Source organism: Falco naumanni, chromosome 12 (assembly GCF_017639655.2).
Source record: "Falco naumanni isolate bFalNau1 chromosome 12, bFalNau1.pat, whole genome shotgun sequence".
Lineage (NCBI taxonomy): Eukaryota > Metazoa > Chordata > Aves > Falconiformes > Falconidae > Falco > Falco naumanni.
This window is the reverse complement of record NC_054065.1, coordinates 16163905-16185884: the sequence shown is the minus strand read 5'-3', so window position 1 is coordinate 16185884 and position 21980 is coordinate 16163905. Positions and strand designations below refer to the sequence as shown.

General features: G+C 46.8%; 1 protein-coding gene across 4 annotated transcripts in view; it reads left to right on the top strand.

Annotated features, from left to right (window-relative positions):
• The first annotated feature begins 1821 nt into the window (after positions 1-1821).
• LOC121096180 overlaps positions 1822-21980 on the top strand; it is a 58781-nt gene continuing 38622 nt past the window's right edge. For all 4 annotated transcript variants that reach the window (XM_040611912.1, XM_040611910.1, XM_040611909.1 and 1 more), the window contains exons 1-3: positions 1822-2400; positions 19852-19927; positions 21203-21693. In XM_040611912.1, the coding sequence (XP_040467846.1) occupies positions 2296-2400; positions 19852-19927; positions 21203-21693 (672 nt within the window). In that variant the 5' untranslated portion in view covers positions 1822-2295. The remainder of the gene's footprint in view (positions 2401-19851; positions 19928-21202; positions 21694-21980) is intronic.

The following is a 21980-nucleotide window of genomic DNA, read 5'->3' as shown; positions in this document are numbered from 1 at the left end:
GCCTTCGTGCCTTCATGGAGCGGTGTGAGTTCAGGTAGAGGCTGTGACGTGTTGCAGGTGGGATGGTGGGTTCTGCTTTTCTCTGTTTCAGGGAGATTTTTCAGCTTCATCTGTTCTGAGACAAACAGCTGGGCCCTGGCATGTGCCTGTCCCAGTGCTTGAACCCAGGGAGCCCAAATATGGAAAAGCAATCGTACCCAGTAGTTTAAATTGACTGTGGTTTATGGGTCATATCTTACAGATCATTATGAGGAAAGCCAGTGGCTCCAGTGCTGGAATAAGGAATGAATAAAGGCTTGGGGAATTTGTCTTTATATTAAAAAAAAAAAAAAAAAAAAAAAAAAAAAAAAAGGTTTTAAGTGACATTCACTAGGGTAAGAAAATGATAAGAGGTTCTCAGTTGTCAGGCTTTGGGATATACCTTGATTATCAGTTAGGGATCAGGAGTAATTCTTACCTAACATTAGATATATGATTACATATCTATATGGAGCATTTCTATTTTTGTCTAGCATTTTACTCTCTCCTGTCAGAGGCAGGATGCTGGACTAGCGATCTGCTGATGTACGCTATTCCCTGTCCTTCTGTATTCACGCAATAAGGAAACTAGAAGTACCTATGACATAACATGAGTTTTTAGTTAGTTTTGAGCTTAGAGTTGCGCATTTAGATGGTGATTTCAATTTGATGTGAACCGGGGGAAAATGGGTGAAAATAAGTTCAAAGTGTGAAAGCAGAACTCACAGAGCAAGTATGGTTTAACAGATGGTTTGCAACTGCAGGCATCTTCTAAGAAGGCACTATCTGAAAAGTAGAAACGTTTTCTGGCTCAGGCTGTGCCTGTTGTACTCCTTCATAAAAATACTTTGCTAACTGGAGCTGAACTGAGGCCCTTTCCCCTGCAGCAAAGATGTTCTCCTCTTTCTTTTCCACAGTCAGCATTTTATGAGTGCTCTTTCCTTATCTTGTTACAAGCATGCTGGCTGAGAATGGGGAACCGATACGTTCACCAGCTTGTGCTCCTCTGGAATTTGTACACAAGCAGAGACCTCCTCAGGGCTTCCTAACTTGTCCTAGGAGGAAGTTTGGGACAACAGGCTCTGCTGGCCCCAAGGGGCTGGTGACAAGCAAAGGGGACCTTTCACCTAGACACAGGGAGCGTGTCGCTGGCACGGAGTTGGCAGGGGGCGAAAGCCCTTCGTTGTTACTACTGGCAAACGTGTCGGTGTCTTCTGTGGGTTCAGAGAGGCTGGGAGCGTACCGGTCATCCCCCAGTAACTGCCCTGGCCGCTTCGCCAGGGGAGTGCTGAGGGCCTGGCGGTGGAAGTGGCACACCTTGCTGCACCCGGGGGCAGCACCCGCGGTACCACCCCGGCCCCGCGCCTGCCTTTGCTGTGGGAAGAGGCGGCGGCGTTTCCCTGCAGCCGCTGCAGGCCCTCTGCAGCCCCCCCGGGTGCTGAAGGGACGCCGGGCGGGGTACAGCTGCCTCCCTCGACCTGTGCTCCGCATCAGGGGGCAGGACAGGTCTGTCACGGCATCCCGTTACCCTCCTGGCGCGGAGCGGGCTGCGGTCCGGCACAGGCCGTTAACGCTCTAGCGGCATCCCGAACGGAGCCCGCCCCGGTCGGGGACCCGGTGACGCGGCGGGCCCGCTCCAGCCCCTGGGCACTCTCCGGGCCGGTGGAGGCGGCACCGGCGGTCACCGGCGGGGCCCCTTTAAGCGGAGGCCCCGCCCCGCCCCGCCCCGCCCGGCCAATGGGCGCCGCGGCTGCCGCGCCGTTTGTTACAAGTTTCCCGTCGCGGGCAGGGGCGCGGGGCGGCGGCGCCCGACGGCAGCGGGGCGCGATGCCCGCCTGGGGCCGCCGGCGGCGGGGCTGACGGGCGGGCGGGAGCGCTGCCATGAGCGGGGCCCGGGGCCTCGGCTAGGCTGTTCTGCCGCCCCGCAGGAAGCACTCTGCGCCCGGTGTCCCTTGTCCCTTGCAGCACGCTGCCAGCTGGTTCCTCCCTCCTTTCTGAAGCGTAACGGGGGAGGGGGTGGGAAGCAAAGGAAGTTTGGTATTTATTTTTTGCTTTGGGAAGGGGGGTCTTTCTCTCCCACCCCCCGCGGAGGGCTGTAGGACAGAGTGCGGTGGCGGAGGAGAGAGGGGCACAGCTGGAAGCGGGCTGTCCGGAGCCGCCCCGACCCCCGCCGCCGCGTACCTGCGGGTGCTGGATGCCAGCTCTGCGGAGCTCCCCCGAGCCTAGCGGCAGCCTTAGCAGCAGCGGCTCGGCAGATGCAGATGCGTGCGTGTGTGTATGCTTAACCCTTTCTTGGCTCCTCGGATTTGTACCATGCTGAAGATTCTCACCAAAAAGCTCAGGAACCAGAGTTTAAACGAAATTCAACCTTTCCAGCTAAAGGTAAGAACAGCCGGTTTTGTCTAGGCTATTTCTTGCACCGTTCAGGCAACTAATAAGGGGCCCTGAGAAGCTACTAACTCGGAGTGGTTGTTACGCTGGGTCAGTTTCCTCTCAGCCAGTGTGCTCGGTAGGAGCTGGCCTAGGCTGTGTTTCTGTTACCGTTCCTTTGCTCTCAGAGTTACCCTGCACAACTCAGTAGGCGATACAGAAAGGCAGATAAAGGCAGATGTATCTGTCCTTCAGGAGCATTTACTTTGAATGGGGTTCACGTTTGACTACATGGGTATTCGCCTCTCTGTCTAGTTAGCTTTGTATGTGTGTGATCTGTAGTCTCCCAGCCCTTGCCCGGTTAGAACCCCATTGTGCTATGTAGGTACTGTACAGACAAGATTTGCCTAAAATGCCTTTCAGCTTGTTAGTTGCATTTTTCTCCCTTTTGGTCCTGAAGGCCAGAATCTGAGCTGAAGTTTGCAGTCTGGCTCACTGCGTTGGCCCATGGCTTTCCAGGTTCTGCTTACATCCTTTCTTAGTGCTCAAAACAAAAATGAGGATCACAGATTCGGGATAAGGAATATCTAAGCCCATCCTGCCAAATGCAAGGAGGAATTTTTGAGCCATATGCAATGGGATAAAAATGGAGTCATGATAAGTGAATTAAAAAAAATAACCAGGTCCTGATCTGGTGAAAGTGTTGTGAACCAAGGGATGCCCCCTGAAATCAGCAGAGTTACTCTGGACTGGCATCAGTGCTGCGGGAAGTGTAGCGCCTGGCCCCAAATCAAAGAAGGGGTCTGGGAAAAGTAGCAGCCCTCGTTGGCTGAGTTGGGGGCTGGGGATCTGTATACTAGACTCTAGTGGAGTCTTTTGTATGTGTTACACAGAGGCAGATTGCCGTGTGGCTGCACTTCTGCGCAGTCACTCTGGACAGGCTGATGGCAACTTTGTTAGAAACAGTACTGATGTTTCCTCAAAGTTTGCTGGGTCTGTGTATTTTTTCCTGTGTGGAATGCACATTCTGTGGCTCTTGGGGAGTCAGTATTAGATTCTATTTTTTGAAATAGAATAAGGACAATGCTTTAGGCTGTAGTGGACCGATTCAGTGCAGAGTATCTCTGCACAGGCAGTGGGGGATTTCTTTTGAACGCTGTACTTGGGGCCCTGTGGCTGTGATTGCCTCCTTTAGCTTTATTGTTTGTCTTTGAGCCTCAGGTTGTGAAACCATGAGGATCTTTAGAAGGAGCTCTCGGGTTATGTACAGCCTTCAGGATGCTTGGAGGCATGTAGGAAAACTCGCAGGAGTGGGTATCTGCAGCCATTTTGTTCGTATTAGTGCCAAGGTTTTGTGCTGCAAACAGGTGGTCTGCATTTTTGCAGGCTCAATAGAGAAGGGAGACTTAAGCTTGCACTGTTTCTTGCAAGGCTAATTCATAGACCATCAGAGGTATCGTTGCAGCCTGCTGTGGGGAGTGGTACAATGAGTGGTATACATGTGTATGGGCAGAAAGCCAGACTTTCAAACTCTGGGTTTATATATGTTTTGTAGGCCTTTGGGGACTGACTGTGTGCAGCTGCCTGGTCTTGGTTGAGCCTCGTACCAGCATACTAATTGCTTAACAGAGTGTGCAGTGCTCTGTCTTAGGTGTTGGGCCAGATCTCCTTGCAGGTGTGGATGCAGGATTGGTGTCACAAGTGGTGAGTAGTGCAGGAGCTTCCTGTGGCTGCACTGTGCACGGACCCTGTCACCAGGCCAAGTGTCCTGTACCATCTCCCTTTGCTGCCCTCAGATGATGTGAGGCTGCCATGCACAGACCGAACTTCTGCCTTCTCAGCTTCCTCAAGTTGGTCTGTGTGCAGGTCTGTACGTATTTTGGCACGTACGGTAATGTGCACTATTTAAAAGATCTAGTCTGCTGTCATTGAGAGCTAGTGAAAAGTTAGGTGTGTGCATAAAATCAGGTCTGTAGTAGCGCAAGTGGTGAATGAGCAACTAATTTGGGTAGATTAAGAGCTCATTTGCATCTACCACCCAAACCAAGAGCTTTCTGAGCTTTAAAAAGTGTGCTCAATTGCTCTTCTCCATTACCCGCTTGCTTTTGCAGCTTATGACCTTTGTTTGAAGTTCCCAAATTCAAGGGAAAATAAGCTGCTGTTGTGTTTTTGGCTGCAACGGTAGTGCCATTAGGCAAAGTCCTGGGAAGCTGTCCTTGGGTATATTGGAAACCCATTTTTTGTAAGCTTGGGAGATTTGACCAACCTTGGATTGGCATCCAGGCTTTGGGAATCTTCTCAGGATGAAATTTCTGCCCACTCTAAAGATCTCATTTTGGTATCATGTGTCCTGAATTGTTTCAGTGTGGCTGTGGTAGGTCTTCCTAGTATTCCCCCACTTGGAGAAGCTGAGAGGCTGTCATTGCCTCTAAGTGAAACCAGGAAATATGCAGACTTTGGCTGCTGGATGTAATGAACTTTTATTTTGTTCCCTACTAAAATTGGCTGTTAGGTAAGGCTGCTCAGAGGGCTTTGACTCAAGAGGTGTGCTGGTATTGCTGAGGGAATTGGTGTCCCTTTATTGCCCTTTCACCAGAAATCACTGTAATGGGAAGGGAGTGGTTGACTGATGCTTCACCTGCTGTTGGGTTAGCACCTGCTGCCAGCAGTCTCTGGTAAGGGTGGCTGGGCTGTGAAGTGTGGTAATTAGGGTTCAAATTTGAACCCTAAGCCTTGGGAGACTGGTCCTGCTGACCTTGCTGTCTCCCCACTGGACACTTGTGTCCCTGTAGCGGGGCAGTGAAGTGGCAGCGTATCTGCTCCTGAGCTGTTGCGGTTCATGTTCCAGCCCATTGGCTTAGAGTCCTTCAGCTGCTGCAGCTGAATCCAAGAAATGATTTTGAATTGGAGCCTTGTGTCTCAGCCTGTTGTTCCACCTCTTGCTTCAGTGGTCTGGTGTTATTTGCTAGAGATTAGGCCACATTCAGAAACCTCCAGGTTTTGGCTGGCTGTTAGAAATCGAGAGCCAAAAGCAGGTCTGACTTTACAGGTTAGGGCTCATCTTTGATAACAGTTGGCGACTGGGTCTGTTCCAGAGCAGACTTCAGGGGATCTGAGAGGAGAATGAGAACACGGGGGTGTCCTGTACTGTAGTGAAATGCTTCAAATAAGGAAAGTGAGTGAAGCCTACAGCTCAAGGCTTGAATTTTTCGTTGGCTGTCCGGTATTAGTCTAGTACAATTTTTTTATTGTTTTTTTCATAGTTTTGACTGGTAGCCCTGAGAAGCCCTTCCTGAACTACAAGTCAAATTGTTCAAGGAGATTTTAAAATGCATATCCTGGGGTTGCATGTGGGTTAGTGTGATGGAGTACTGATACTGAGCTCTTAGAAGTACTGTCCAACTGACTCAGTTTTCTAGGAATGGAATGTCTTGTTCATCCCCACAACTTGGCATAGGGGTTTCTTACACAAATGCATTTCTTCCAAATCCCTCTTCAACTCTTGTGCCCTTGCATATTTGTGTAGTGGCTGAAGTGTAGGTGTATTTTCTAAGCTTTGTTTGCAAGCAGGCTCCTTGGGGCAGGGAGCATCTGGTTGGAACAAGTCTGTGCATTGCCAGTCAGACTAAGCCCTTAATTAGTGGCCCAAGGTGTTATCAGAGTGAAACAGTTGGATTGTGGTGTGTGAAAAAACTAACTGGCTGGAACATGTAACTGAAGAAAACTGAGTACTTCAAGGGTGGCAATTCCATTCCAACTTTGCTGTTGACACAAACAACTTTAGAAGCAATACAATTAATGTTCTAATACTCAAGAGTTGTTAAATTACTTATGTACTTGGCATGTTCCTTTTTGTCCTGGGCACTTCCTTAATGTCAATCAATGAAATGAAGTTTTGTGTGAGTCTGTTCTGGTGACAGAGAACTGCATTTCTCTGCTGTGTCATTTTAGCCTTATGCTTGCTTACAAGGGAACTGGGGACTAGGCGCTAGCAAAGCCACCATGTCAGCTCTCTTCATGCACCCTTGCAGCTTGTACATGTGCATATGCAGCACTGGTGACCAGCAAGTCATGTCAGTTATTTTCTGCTGGCATGTGCCTCTGGAATCGGCTATGAGACTCCAGTCTGGCTGGCCAGCCCTGGGAAGTGACTGGGTGATTCTTCCTGTATGAAGGGGGTTCAGCTGGCTGTGCAAAGTGAACCTCAAGCTTGCAGGCAGTGACTTCTGAGTCACTGTTCAGGTGGCAGCTGATTATTCTGCAGAGCCAGGAGTGTATTATTTGAATTTTTCCTCCTCAGACCAAAAAAGAGTGAAGGAGCATTGTTATTATTGATGCACAGTGGGTGTGCTTTCAAAGATCTGTGTAAGGGCTCATGCTTTGTATGAATGGGGACAGATTGATTTCCTTCTTTCTTTAGGTTGACTGCTTGTCACGTGCTCACCCCAGCCACTGGTCTTCAGGCTGGCTGAAGACAACTTGGCACAGTGTAAGTTTAGGTTCATCTGTTTCGTGTGGTGTATGAAGGTTTTCTGTCCTTCATGGGTTTTTCAGCACACACCACCAAACAGGTTCATTCCTCTAAGGCTGGAGGACTCTGTTTTACATTGAAACTTTGCTTTTGCTCCTATTAACACCTGGTAACATTAGACATTTCTGGTTTGTCTGGAGGGGCACATGCCACTTGCATGAATGTAAGTGTGTAAGTATGGTTTTGGCTGCTGGAGTATCTATGAATGCACCTCAAGTTAGGCTTGTGATAATTTGGACTAAAATTGTATTATGGGTTAGAAATGCTGTGATGCATACTTAGTCAAGACAAAGAATAGAACAGGCCATCACAGTCGTTCAGAAACCTTAAGTTTTCGAGACTTACCCCTGAGGTATCGTGAAACAATAGGCTGCAATTCTTTCTACTTGGTTTCTAAGGTCTGAGTCTTCAAGGGTTGTCCTCTACCCTGTACCTATGTCCAGCACTGATAATCTCCTGTAAGACTTATTTCCAGAGTGGGACTTCAGATGAATTGCAGGTACTGCAAATGCAGTGTAAAAGGAAGTTTATTGGTATTGGGATAGTTCAGTGAGACATCCTCTTAGCTGGTCATCTTTATGACTGATAGGAAAATATGGGCTAGATTAAAAAAATAAAATAAATTCCACCCCCCGGTGTCATGAAGAAATCTCATTACTTTTCCTTGTATTTTCCAATTCTTGATTTTTATTTGAATGAAAAATTGAATTCTGTGTTTCAGTGAAAGAAGATTAATCCATTTTGCTTTGCTGGACAGTGCAGTTTTACTTCATTTCCTTCTGTCATGCACCATCTTACAGCTCCTGAATTTATGTTGCACTGTTTGGGATGCTAAAAGTCTTCCTGAGCAGGAAAATAGTTTATATTTGAAGTGCAAAAAACAAGCAGACCCAGGTCATCATTTTAATTATGGCTCTTGAAAAACAGTGGGTTCACCTCTTTTAAAAAGTAAAAAGCAAGGCTTGCATCTGCTTAGGACATATCTGCGGAGTGGTGGGTGGTCAGGGCATCACTCTGCTGTAGTGCGCCAGTCCGGCCAGCTTACCTGGCTGTTTCTGGAGCATGTCTGGGGTCACAAAAGTGTTGTTGGGATGCCACAGTATAGGAACCAAGGGCTGTGTTCCTTTTTCAGTGGGAAATACACAGTGTAGGCAGTGCCAACCCCTCCTACCCCTACGCATTTATCTGTAGCCCCTGTTCTCCTGTTCAGTGGGATTCAGGTTGCCGGGTGACCCAACTCTTCCTAGCAACCAGCATCACAGGTATGTGTGCTCTCAGGGCTGTTTGCTGCTGCAGTAACTGTTGTACGTGGCCGTGGGCAGAGCCTGTTTGTCCTCTTGCCACCATTGACCAGCAGAGTCAGCCAGCTAAGCTGTTTTTGAATAGGCACCAGCACCACCCACAACTGCTCAGCATGAACACCCAGGCAAGGATTTAGAGAAAAGCCAATTAGTTTTGACCTTTATCTGCACAGAAAGCATTCCCTGTGCAGTACAAACTGTGCTGTGACCCAGGCCTAAAAGTTGAGGTAAAGGACATATGGCCCGATGTGACGTATACAGAGCTGTTTCCATGCCAGTGTGGGTGCAGGCCTGCCCAAGTGGTGGGGACACAGGTGAAGCACAGTTCAAGGATGGTTTCGTCTGGACCAGCTTGGTCACTCCTTGGGGGTGGACAGCTCAGGGTGCCTTTGGGAATTTCTCCCATCTCTTGCTGTGGTCTTCTTGCTTTTCAGACCCGTTATAACCTTCTTCCTGCCGTGAGCTGGTCTGTTTGGACATTGACCTGGCCTCCATATACTGTACCCCAGTATATACATAATACTGAATTGTTCAGTTGTTATAGAGCAGGTGTTTTGAGGCTGGGGCATTTTGGGAGCTGGCTGAAGCAGAGGGAGCAGATCTTGCATGGTGAGCAGTCTCTTTTTGTCCTCTGTAATTCAGCACACCAAGTGCTTTCTCTGCCAGGTGAACTTTTGCTGTTTGCTATCTCTTTGAAGATAGCCCTAGCAGAATGGCAATGCTACAACAGAGTACCCTTGTGTGGGTACATCATGTGAAGAGCTCGCATGGTTACCTCTCTAGTCCAACCTTGATGGCTTCATTGAGGGTGAAATACTGTGGACACTTACAAAAACCTCCTGGTGGACCTGGATGTAAGAAAATTGGTAAGAAGATTCCTGCTTGGAAGATTTGCACCAAAGCTGCATGTGCAATGATCCACATCCTGGGTCTTCCTAGCTGTTCTGGGTTAGCATGGCAAAATGTCATCTGCAGGTGCCAGGAGATAAAAGCCCAAAGAAGGTTCCATGAGTGACTATCAGCTTTGCAAGCAGTTAGTGTAGACCAATCTTTGTTTCAAGCTCTCGCCTCTCTCAGCACTCTTAGCCAGCCAGTCCACCATCCAGGCTTACTGTGGAAATCAAGCCCTGCTGCAGAGCCCCTTCAGCTTGCCAGGGTTTGAGCTGTGGTGCTGGGAACAGAGGTCAGTGCCTGTGCCACACTGGCATGCATCTTCTAAATGAGTGTTGGCAGCGAGGAGATACGGTAAAACCTGGGGAGGTAGACTATGAGGCTATGGATTGCCTTTCTCAAATGAGCTGCCATTGTGTGGGACTGGAATGACTGGGTTGTTTGGTGGTTGTATGCAGCAAATACACCTGAAAAAAGCCCATTACAGCTTTGCCTGGGATCACCTCCCAACCTTTGTTCCAGCATAAGCCCATATAAGAAGACCTAAGAGTTCGGGGCTAGAAATGCCTTCTGAGGAAAAAGAGGAAACAAGTGCCTGAGCCTAGGAGTCCTGGAGAGGTTTTTATTAGTCATGTCTCCCATTTCAGGGATGGGTTGACCTGAGGTTTGTTGCCTGACTGCACGGTAGGTGGTCCTTATCTGAATTTTGATTTGTGAAAGGACAGGAGATACCTGGATGAAGTACTCCCAAATCCCTCAATATTCATTAGTGTCTACAATGAGAGTAGGCAGACCTTGGTTTCTGACATTTCTAGGGAACAAACTATTGATTTGCCTTCCATGGCTGATTGATTTGGGCTACAAACTTGGTTTTGAGCCCCTGATTTCAAGGAGATGACAGAATTCAATTTGCTCATGGCATTAAGATCCTATCCCCTCACACATTTTGTTCAGAAATCTGTCTCATCTTAACTCCTTCCTGATGGGGTCACATTGTTTCCGTGATGCAGGCTGGTTTTGATATAATTGATGTCCTTCTTGGCATCAGAGGCCACAATCTGCCAAACTCTATATGGGCATAAGATGAGAAGATCTCCTCTGGTTGTACAGGGAATTTCCCATCTTGAGGAAAGGTGCCAGACAGGCAGCTAGATCCTCCAGTTTGCCGAGAGTGTGTGTCTGGATGTAAGCTGGGAAAATATAAAATAATCCTTCCGTATCCTGTCACTCAGTTATTACACACAAAGCCAAGTGATTGTTCCAGACAGTTGTCTGCCGCCACGCTGTTTTTTTGTGTGTGAGTTTTCATTTTTTTTTTCTTTGTTCCTAGGGGTTGATTATTCCAAAGAAATAAAAGTTCTTTGACCGAAGGCTAATTAACAGGAGAGAACAGTGGTATTTGGTATGGAGCATATGAAGTGAAAGAGGCTTAAGAAATTGGCAGCTTCCATGTGTATATTTTTGGTCATAGAAAACCCTTTATTCTGGTTTGGACAGAAGAAGTCACTCTTGGGGAGCCCCTTGGTGATATTTTGCAGAGGGCTGCAGTACAATGCAACTTTTCCCCTGTCCTGCTCCTGAAATGGTATGTGGGGGTGCCGATTTAGTATGTGGTGCTTGGACACCACCTCAGTAGCTATCTGTGGCGAGTGAAGTGAGCTGGAACCAGCTGGAATCACACAATGCCTATCAGGAAAGGATCTGGTGCAGTGAGAGCCACTGTAAGTTTTTATGTGGTCCTAACTCTTGCTTTGAAGATGCCTGACCAGATGGAACAAAGATCTGGCCTTGAAGGATTATGCTATATTACTGGCTTGCTCCATGATAAAACACAAGTAGTTTGGTATAAATCCATAGAGATGAAACAGCTTTTGTCAGCTTGCACTCAGAAGGGTTAATGTGGAATTTTTTTAGAGGAGAAGCCTGAAAGTCTCATGTGCTCCAAATGCATTTATCAGCCTGACTGTAAGGCATTGTTCCTTGTGTTTGCAAATCTGGCTAATGTAGTTCTTTATGGCTGAGCAGAGGTGAGTGTCGAGTGAGGTCTCCCAACACAGGCAGCTTTGCAGCTAATGAAGTATCTCGGGGCAATGGCAGTTGCCCTCTCTGTGTCTTCTGAGGGGGGAATGGAAAAACTGCTTCCAGATGTGCTGTTTATGCCAGATGCTGTCAGCTGTACTTCCCTGGAGTACAGCATGGAGGGGACCCATGCAATGCTCAAGAGTCGCTGTGAACTGTCAGAGAAGCTGGCCTTATGCAAAGGGACCTCTTCTCACCACAGCAGTGTAATAACTGAGCTAGGCCGGTGGGGATGGAGTGTGAGTCAGGAGGGGTGTACTTAAATCCCTGTGGCCAAAGCAGGAGTGGTTGGCACTGATGCAAGCACCATCTCCCATCCTCCCGTCTCAGTACCTGCATTACAGATAAGATTAGCTATGCTATAGGTGCCTCTCCAGTTCTAGGTGTCCCTTGTACTGTCTTCCCCTTATGTCTGGGAGGGTTGTCAGCCTGTGATAAATAGTGCAGCTTTTAATCTGACTGTGTTTGCAGCTGAGGTTCAGCAGCAAATGGGCTGTAAATTACAGATGGAGCTAAGTCAGTGTATCTTAATGCAGGGTGGATGAGCCCCCTCACCCCCCCCACCCCCCCCCCCACCCCCACCCCCAATGAAGGTCTTTAATCCTTCAGGCTCCTTCTTGTCTCTCTGGACTGCTGTGCTCTGTGGTGTCAACACTGCTGAATAGCACTGTTCCTGCAGGGTGTGAGCCAGGGAAATGCCAGGGCTCCATGCTGCGAGCTGTCGGAGGAGCTGCCCTCCTTTGCAGAGGGATCTCTTGGCAGCACAACCGTTTTGTAGGTTGCTGCTTCTTTCTGATGGGTGCTTCCCAACGCTTTACCACTGTTTTCTTTGCTAATGCCCTTCTGAAGTGTGTATGTAAAATGCTATTTCCCTGCAGAGGATGAGAAAGTGAACAGGTGAATGCTGGTCTCTTAATAGGATCCTTGAAACCTGGATTCGAATTAGCCATAACTCTTATTGCACCAGCAAAGCTGCGAGTAGAGTGATAGAGCTGATGAGAAACTATGTTGGTCTGTCACATGCAGGTGTCTGCCAGCTGAGGCCAGGCTGTGCTGGGTTTTTGTACTGAGCAGAAACTGAGTGGTGGGAGGAGAGTAGGAGAGTTGCTGGAGAGTTACTGGGACGCGACGCATCTGGAAGCTTTACTTGCAGGTAAAAGTGGTAGTAGAGGAGTGTATGGCTTCTGTCACCATGGTATGAGTTATAAACCTTAACCAGCCTCTTAAGCTAACAACATGGCGTAGTTTGAGAATTTTGTAAAAATTCTTGCTATCGGAAAGGATGATACATATCACAGTGTGGAGCTGCAGCATTCTCCTGGCTCCTGTACTGCAGAAGCAGTCTTACTTTGTAACACCTAGTGGTCCAGGAAGGCAAGCAGGGAATTGGAGGATTAAAGGCTCTACCAGACCCCATCCACCTGCTGAATGAGGGCTGTAGTGACTTTGTTCCATCTGTAATTTCTATATCATGCAGGGCCCCAAACACAACTGCAGCTATGTTTATATGAATATTCTGGTTCTCATAGTGACTTTGAGTATAAATAAACTGAATTGAATTCTCTCAGATCTGGAGTATTTTGGGTGCCAAGGACCAGAGTCTGGGTGTTTTCTGCCTAGGAAGCTTGTTAAAGTCTCATTTTTCAGTTGGTAGCATTCCCTCTGTGTCTTCTGTTGTCACACAAGTTTGATAGCAGGTGGGAGGAGCATGTGCACGTATATGTGGGTGCCTATACTGTTGGTCTCTGCCGTGCAGAAATGAGTCTGTTCCAGTCTCTTTGCAGCTACTGCCTTCTGGAGGTTTATCTTGGGTGGAATTTAAAAGGTTGACCTTAGTTTTGCTCTTCTAACAGTGTTTTCCCAGAGCTTTTGAGAACCATTTGGGGTGGATATGAGTCTCAATTGTAGGCATCAACTAATTCAGTTCCCTGTGATTGAAGAACATCACATATCTGCTGTTTCTGGTGACTATGGAGTCTGTGTGTTCATGCATTGTAGGCTTGTTGGTGTTATATACCATACTTCTCTGGAGCAGTGGTTAAGCTTTTCTATTTTGTGAAGGCTCCTGGTGTTTTCATCTCTAGTCTTACCTTGCAAAGTCATCTCAGCTTAGCCCTGGGAAGAGCAAAAGGAGGTTTGGTGCTGCCTCAGAGTGCTGCAAGAGAACTGATACTGGGGAGATGAGAGAATGCAGAGTCTGGCTGTGCTCTGTGGGTTTGGCCTGAACTGTATTTTGACTGGTCTGTGTGCCCCTTCCCAGTGCCAGCCCCACTGCGCTTGTCTCTGCAGAGTTCTCTGGTGCACTCCACTTGCAGATGAGGATCGTCAGGCCTAGGGCAGTGCCCTGTCATCTCTGTACTTCGTCAGGTTTGGCCGTAGTTGACTCCTTTTCAGGAGCTGTAGAGTGTAGATAAACATAATCTCACCATGCAAATGGTATGTTCAAGACATTAATTTGTTCATAGAATTATAGAAGGATGTGAGAGAGGATTTAAAACGGTAAGAGGACCACGCATGCCGCCTCATGCCCACCCACCAGTCATATCCTCACTGTTCTGTGTAAGCCTCACGCTTTCCCCTCAAGATCTGGGTAACACAGCTTAAAAGCCCATGCTTCTGGGAATAGAGTGCCTCAGAACAGAAGCTCAGTTTCCATGTTCTCAGGTTAATGACTCCTACCACTTGCACCCTCAGAGTTGCCGGTCACCGTGTTTGCTGTGTCTGTAAGGTAGGCATTCAACACAAATGACATCTGTGTCATTAAAAATCTGTGGACTTGGCTACCCAGAATGACTGCTTCCCAAATCTCTGAAACCACTGATGGTCAAGCAGAGTCTAGACCCATGCAGAAGATGATGTGTCTGACTAAATGTGCAGCATTCCTACAAAAATAGGAATTTTGCTGTCTTTTGGCGTGGGACAGGCCCAGAAAACAAGGGCCTAAGAGTGCTGTGTCCCACTGGCCCATCGCTGCTTTTGCTGACTCCGCCAGACAGCTGCTCTGTCAAGCAGGACAATGTTTTAAGGGTTATGAACCCTGGGTTTGAAATGTAGCCATTTGCAAGGGAATGAGGAAAGGAGTTTGAAGGCAGAGCTATTATGAAAATTAAAAAGGAGAATAATAATAACAATGGAAAAAATACTTTAGAAAGCTTTTCCAAACTAGGGCTGTTCTGGCTGAAACTTTAGCTGTTGAAGGACCCCAGCTGTAAGACCCAGATCTAGTCTGGGCAGTCATTTCTCACTTGTGGATGCTTGAAGACTGAACTGAATTTAATCTCTTAACTCTGCTGCTTCTCTTGAGGAGAGAGCAAGCATTACAGCCTTGTTTTACTAGCATAAATTCTTTCTGTAATGCGGAATATCTCTAAAATAAAATTTAAAGGAGAACTTGGGAGAAGTTGGATGTTAATTTGAAGGTCTGTTTGACTCATTCCTTCCTTCCTACTCATTTTGTTCCATGGCTCAAAACTGCCTTTCCGTCTCTCATAATCTGCCTTGTTTTTCCACTCTCTCTAATTCACAGTTTCTTGTAATTGGGAGGATGGCACCTCCCTCATTCAAGATCGGGCAGTGTCCCATGGCAACTGCAGCAATTGTTGACCTGGAAAAACAACACTAGGGAAATTTGTAAAATGTTTTTACTAAAGCAATTGGGATGGAGAGGAGCCAGCAGCAGAGCCCTGTGCTGCAGGATGCCCTTGTCTCTAGGAGCTGCTTGGTAGCCAGTACAGCAGGGAGAAGGTAAGTGAGCACTGTTTTCATTTCTCCAATCTGAAGTCTGAAGAAATGGAAATCGGTTCCCCATAGGAGAGATATTAGCAGTCACTGGTGAGCTCATCATCCCCTTCTGCTTTTGTGCCAGGAACCAGTGAGTGAGACCAACTCAGCCATGTTTCTTTCCAGGGCACTTGAAGGGGGCTTTACTTGGTTGCAGAGATTCCCTGGAGTGCCAGGACTCATGTGAACGAGCCAGTGCACAGCTTTATATGCCATAGCACAGGCCTCTGCTGGGGAAGCCACTTCCCTGGAAGTAAACTCTTTCCTGGAGGGAAATTGGGAATGATGCCCCCCAACCTGTGCATTCTTGATTCAAGCTGGGAGCAAGGGGTTGCCTGTGGTCTTGTTTGCTTCTCACACACACACCCTCTGCTGCACCAAGCCACCCTGTTGGTGTTTTAGTTTTTCAGGACAATCCAACCATTAAGTAAAGCCTGTTGGGAGAGATTTGTTCTGCCTTAGGAGTGAGATTCCCTTCTCTTTTGTAAGCTCCCAGATGATTCTTAATGTAATTGCTTTTGATCATATGATAGCAGGTTAATTTTTCTTTTGTAAGCAAAACTGAGAGGAACTCCACTTTAACAGAGTGAGGGTTTTTTTATTGTCTGTAATTTCAGGGCTTTAGAGTTTATGGGTGATGGGGCCCTTTAGGACCTGGGCAATTCTGGCTGCAGCTGTTTATCATTACTCAGTTGACAAGCAGCAGTGTGACAAGAGACAAAGTTTTTTCTCTCTAGCTTTTTCTTATATCTGCTAGTTTGTCTTTTCATGTTAAATCTCCCTCAAGGGTATCTAAGCTTTACACTCAGTTCTCCTTAAATACCATCTGGTTATTCTACACAAACCCATCTTTCCGTACTGGAGATTGATGCAAAATCAAGTGCATAGGAAAGTTTGTCCATGTTTCCATCTGGCATGGTAGGAGTCCTTTGCCTAACAGAAGGCATTGGAGTTGAAGGACTCAGGGGTGAAACTGAGATCCTTGTCGACAGGAGGCTACTGTCTTTGAACTTCAGATCTGATGCGTTTCCTGAAGAAAAACGGGAGGGTGGATGGGCACCCATCCTTTTTCTGGCTTGTTTTGTGCCATGACTTGTAAACATCCACACATCTATGTGAAATGGAGATTTTCTTCTCTTTAATTTTGCATGTTAAGGTACTGAGCACAGTTCTGGGCAGCCTGTTCTAGTTGACCAGGCTTGAGCAGGGGGCTTGGGCTAGATGATATCAAGAGGTGTCTTCAGACCTAAACAGTTCTGTGACTTGTATGCTGTGAATGAAGCCATGATCGAGTAGGATCATTGACATGGAGATCAGTTTTTCTGCTATGGCAGTGCCACAGTTCTGAGTTTGTGAGGAAAACAATACTGTGCTGCCTCAGACAAAAATAAATATGTGGCTAATATAAGACAGGGACTGTACAAGGGAGCTGGAGGCCTGAACACAATACTGCTGTGTTTAGTGGAATGCTTTTGAAGAGAGGAAAGTGTTACTGTTAAAGCCTGGGAGGAATCAAGGGAGAGAGCATTTATCTCCAACCAGTCAGAGTTATTCTTTGATTCCCTATATCTTGATAGTTTGTAGAAATTCTTTTTATCCATACAGACAGCCAACCCTTTTTTTGATCTTCTGTTAACCATTGCCTGTGTGGTGTTTTATGGTAAGGAGTTTCATGTGTAAAAATTAAACTCTGCAAGATTAATAGTTAGTGTGTTATGAGTGATGGTTCTCTGTTAGAGAACACGGGAGCTAGGGTCTCATACATAAGATCTTGAGAGACTGGTTCCCACAACCAGGATATAATTTGTGGAAGGGTTTACTAATAAAAAGAGCATGTAACAATACTGAAATAGAAGATCTTGCTAAATGACAAATGGGAGGAAAATGATGTGAAGACTTAAGACAAGTATTCACGTGTATATAACGCATGAAATCAGAGGTAAGGACTTCTGAAAGACAGTGCAGGTCATGGGACATCAGAGGCAATGTGACTTCTGAGTCTTATAATCAGTTTAGTTTGTTCATGTGTAAAATGTACAATTGGATTTTAAGTCTTTTTTTACAATTAGCCTATGATGCGTATTAAGAGAATATTTTAATTTCTGAGGGTATTGTCTAGGACAAGGGTATAATGACACCAGTGGGTGTAATGGGAGAAACCAAGTCTGAAAGTTGAGAGAAATTTGCTACTGGTATGTTCTTACCAAAAGAAGAGGTGGGTGTCAAGAAGAGTGGCGCAATAGGTGTGTCTAATTGCCTTGATTCTGGAAAGCACTTGATATGTTGCTTGTAAAAATTGTGGTTGGGTAAAGAGTGGGTGCTTGCTTTTCCATGGCTAGCATCAAGAGGATGCTTAGCAAGACTGGAAACTCCTTTTTTCCCGTGAAGCTTTTTGTATTGTCCTACCATTTGTATTTCCTTGGGATAAAATATGGGGCCAAATCCAGAGACTCAGTATCCTCTTGTCTGAAACAGACTTTTCTTGTTCAGAGCACCTGCAAAGCCTCCGGAGAAGTGTTCGAGGCAACTTGCAGGGGATTAGCCTTGGGCTGCCTGTGGGACTGGGGAGGACTTAGCAGAGGACAGTAGGGGCTAGCAAAATTGTGTCTATCTGTCCTGGACTTCCAAAATATTCGCTCCTTCCCATACAAGTGCAAAGACCTTCAAAATGTCAATCATTGACTCATACAACTCCGATCTCAAGTCAGTGACATTGTGCAGTAGCTCTTTGGCCTGGATGTGCTAGATGTCATTGCCTCTTTTTTGGAAGCAGTGCCATGCTGTGTGTTGACATTTACATAGTACAAAAACTGGAGCTGATAGGTTTCCCACGCAGAGCTGTTAAACCTCACTGGAAACCCTGCCACGTCCAGATGAAAGGTTTTTATGTGGGAATGAGCCACAGACTAAGGTCAGTACCTCTCGAGATAGAATTGGAGCCTTAGCTTTTGTGATGAAGACAGGACCACTGTCTGTCTGCACAGCAGCTAGCACAATGGCACCTCAGTGTCAGCTGTCCCTTCTATGAACGACCGTGGCACAAACAAGGTATTATACCTGTTCTGCAGACAACTAGAAGTCTGTTAATTTGGCAGTGTTCCTCAGTGCCAGCTGCTTTTATTAAATGACGCATGGGTGTGAATACGTACAAGAAAATTGTAGTTACAGTCAGAAAAACAATCCCTGCGTTTACTTCAGGAATATCAGCAATGGGGAGAAATCTGTGCCATTTTCCATGGTCATTTGACAGTTGGGAAAGTAGTTTAAAGGCTAGCAAGGAAGGAAAATATTTTCTGATTCCTTAAAGGGCAAAGGGTAGCTTTAAAAAAGGAGGAGGAAAAAAGTGGCAACAGACTTTTGGGGGAACAAACCCCCCCAAACACAATCCTGGAGGGTAGTAACAAAATAGGTGTGTTGACTTAATAGTTGTCATTCAGTATCAGTCAGAACTTCTCCACTATTCCTATTTGCTTGCGACAGCTGTATGTGTTTCATTGTCACGATGGTAAGTGTAGTTGCTCTTTTGGGTCTCTGGGAGGCTGAAATGCTCCCAAGGATGTTTCCCTAGGAGCAGTGGTAGAGGTGAAATGGGTCCGTATCAGTGTAATGGTTGCATGCTGCCTCATCTTCTATAAAAGTCAAGCGTGCACATCAGACACTTTTAAAATGGAAACACGTCTGACCTTTTGAAACCTGTTGTGGGCAAGTAGCTTGTGAGACTCAGCTAAGAATGTTGGGAAAGTTCGTTGGTATTCTGACTAAAAAGGTGTAAGGCATAATAATTGATTACTATTATTCCTTGCAGTGATCGTGTTACTCCAGAATTGTCTCTTACAAACGTTTCTCTTGAATATTACATTTTCCTTTGACTTGTTTGGTTTTGGCCATTGCCAGAGACACATTCTAAGCTGCATAGCTCAGAGGTTTGATATAATAACTTCCAGGTATGCTTTATACAGCAGAACAAAAGTTACTTTAGGAACAAGGTAAGTAGGGTTTCTTCTACATGGGAAACTCGGCAGCGGTGGTATCTGTCTGACCTACAAAAGCTTGGTTTTGGATCTTTCAACCTGTCTTGAGAGGCAACTACCAAATTTGTTCAGCGTTCAAACATGTTTTGAGTAAGTAGTTATTTTACCGCAGGTGGTCTTGTGAAGCCCGTGGGCTGACCCAGGGCAAATTTTCCTGAAAATTCCTGATAAACAAAATGTGATTTGTCATGGCTACTGGAGCATTTAAGGGTGTTCAGTGGTACTGTAAGATTCTGCGCTGGCAGGGACAGCATAACGTTATTGTTTGCATTTCTGTGAAATCCTGTTTCTTCTCTTTCTATTGCATTCTTCAGAGTTTTTCTGTAGGGAAAGCAAGGTTCTAGTCTTTGGTGACTTGTGTGTGTGTGTGTGCCTTCAAAGGGGAAGTATGGGTATGTACATATGACAGCTAAAGTTAACATGCCACTTCGTTTGTGGGTACCTTGCAAGATGATAGAGCTGTTGACAGGATATGTCTTTATTTCGGTGGTGGGTTTTGGAGATTCAGTTGTCCACGTGATGTGGATGTGGTAGGCCATGATGGTTAAAAGCTGCATGCCTGGCGACTAAGGGCAGGGTTTGGCCGTTGTGCTTGGGGAAAGAATTGGCGGTGCAGTAAGGTGGAAATAGTGGTGGTAGGCTGTGTGTTTTGTGTTGCTGCAAGTGAAAGGATACCATGGGAGATTGAGGTTGGGAGATGAGGATGTGTATACAGGGAGGTGCTGCGTCCGGGGGTGGGGGGGGATGCCTGCAGGATATGAGAGGGGGAGGGTGGGGGAAGTGGCTTGGGCAGCAGCAGGGTGATGTTCGGTCTTCACAATAAAACTTTTTCTTTCTCCTTGCCCTCTAGATCTCCTACCCCCCAAGTGATGACGACAGCGATGACTCTGAGGGAGAGAATCAGGAACTTGCCCAGATCGACAGAGGTAAAGGGATGAACTAGGAGGGTCCTGGGATGATGCAACTGAAGTAGTCAGTTTTGCTTTTCATTTGTGCTCTGGGAAGTGCCTCTTTTTTCTGTCCCCAGTGTACCACAACCAGATGCATTAAATCAGTCACCTCCAGGTCTTTGGGACCTCATAGAGAAAAGCTGATGGTGTCAGATGTTGCAATCGCACTTTTCTTACCAGAGACAGACATTGTTAATCGTATGTTAAGGCCCCAGTGCTGCACACATTGGGCAGGGAAGGTCTACAATTGGGCCAGCAGCAGAGCTGGGACTAAAAATTTATCTTCTATTCCACGCTTGTGCACCTGCATCGTCTTTGTTCTAGGCGGCTTCTTCCTTGCCATTTCAAGTCTTGATGTTCACTTTCCTCGTTCCCCTGGGCTCAGTCTGGTTAGCTCACTCCCTTCCTCCTGTACTGTTGGTATTGGGCAGCCCTATTCTTGAATCTAGCTGAGGGTCTGTGATAGAGAGATGGGTGCTTTGCTATTGTATTTGGACCTGGTATGAAGCAGCTTAGAGCTGCAGGTAAAATCTGTAGTAAATGCATCTGTTGAGCTATGCTAAGTCTCTGCCATTTGTGCATGCCCTGTGTTTTACTGTTGTTTAGTCAAACTCGAGCAGATTCTTACGCAAAGGCAGAAGTTAAATTCCTGACCCACAGGACGTGTCCTGTCAATTCAAATTCCTGCTCCACATACTTAAAATAGAAAGAGCTCAGCAGAACAGGTAAAGTGTGTCCAGCCTATGGCTGAAGGCAGGCTCTCTTGTACGATGAGCCTTGTAATAGAAAAAGGATTTTTATCTCCAGAAACCAGATCTCTATTATTTGAGCCACAGATGTGCCGCTTAAAGTAATGTAACTTACTTGCTTCCTTTGTCCTGAGAACTAGTCACTAGAACTTAAATGTTCTTAGCTAGAGGAAAATGCCTAACACCACAATTGTGAGATCATGTCTTCATGTTCAGGGGATGAGGTGGGTGGCAAGTCCACGTTCTTGCTCTGCAAGTAGACTTTCAGGTGACAGTTTGCAAGGGAGTGTCTAGCAGTCTGGTCTAAACAAGGTCTGGAGACTTCCAAAGGGAAGCATTCAGCTGCGGAATGTTTCTTCTGGGGAAGAAAAGGTGGGAAAACAGCTCAGAAATTACTTGGGATGAGAATACAAAAAAACAGGTCAGGAAAAAGCAAGCCTAGTTTATTAGGGAGTGGGACACAGACATGCTCTGCCACGCACATATCTCCTCCTCCCACCAGAGAGAAGACGGAATTGTACTTTGACCCCTCTGGCCACCAACCAGCTCCAGAATCAGGAGAACCAATGCTGCAAGGTTCGGGCCCTCTTCCACGCCAGCCTGGACCGCCACAGCTCAGAAGAGGAGCTGGAGCGCATCAACCGAGAGTTTGCTGCCGAGAAGCGGAAGTGGTCCCAGGTCAGCAAGCTTGCCTGCTGCAGCGACAGCAACAACACGTCCTCCAGTGATGATGAAGTGAAGAACTTGTGCGCGATGTCCTTCCGGCCTGTGGCAGAGCAGGCTGATGGCCTGCACGCTAGCTCAAGCCCCGTGCTGTTCAGTGCCTCCCCTCCCAAAAGACTCCAGCCCCTGGTGCGGAGCCCAGCCTCCAGACCTTTAATCTTCACAAGCGTTGGGGCGGGCTTTGAGCAAGTCATGCCTTGTAAGAGACATCGACAAGGATATGGGGATAAGGTCAGCAGGCCCAGCCTTGACCTGGAAAAAATGCAGCAGGTAAGGCAGAACTTCATATGAGGAAAGCAGCAGCATGTGAGAGAAGACAGAAGAGGGTTATTGAGGCAGAGTTCAGTAAATCCATAGGGTTGCTTCTTGTGGTCATGTCTTCAGGGGCATAACTGGTACTTCTGCTGTCTGTCTAGGGTAAACTAGGCCTAAGTGTGGACACCTCTCTTTGAGAGGTAAAGCTGCTGCTGTTTGGGTGGCTTTTGGTACAGCTGGGCTGTTCTCTTGCTACCCTTGTTAGGCAGGCAGCACCCATACTGTCCAGGTCATTGCATGAC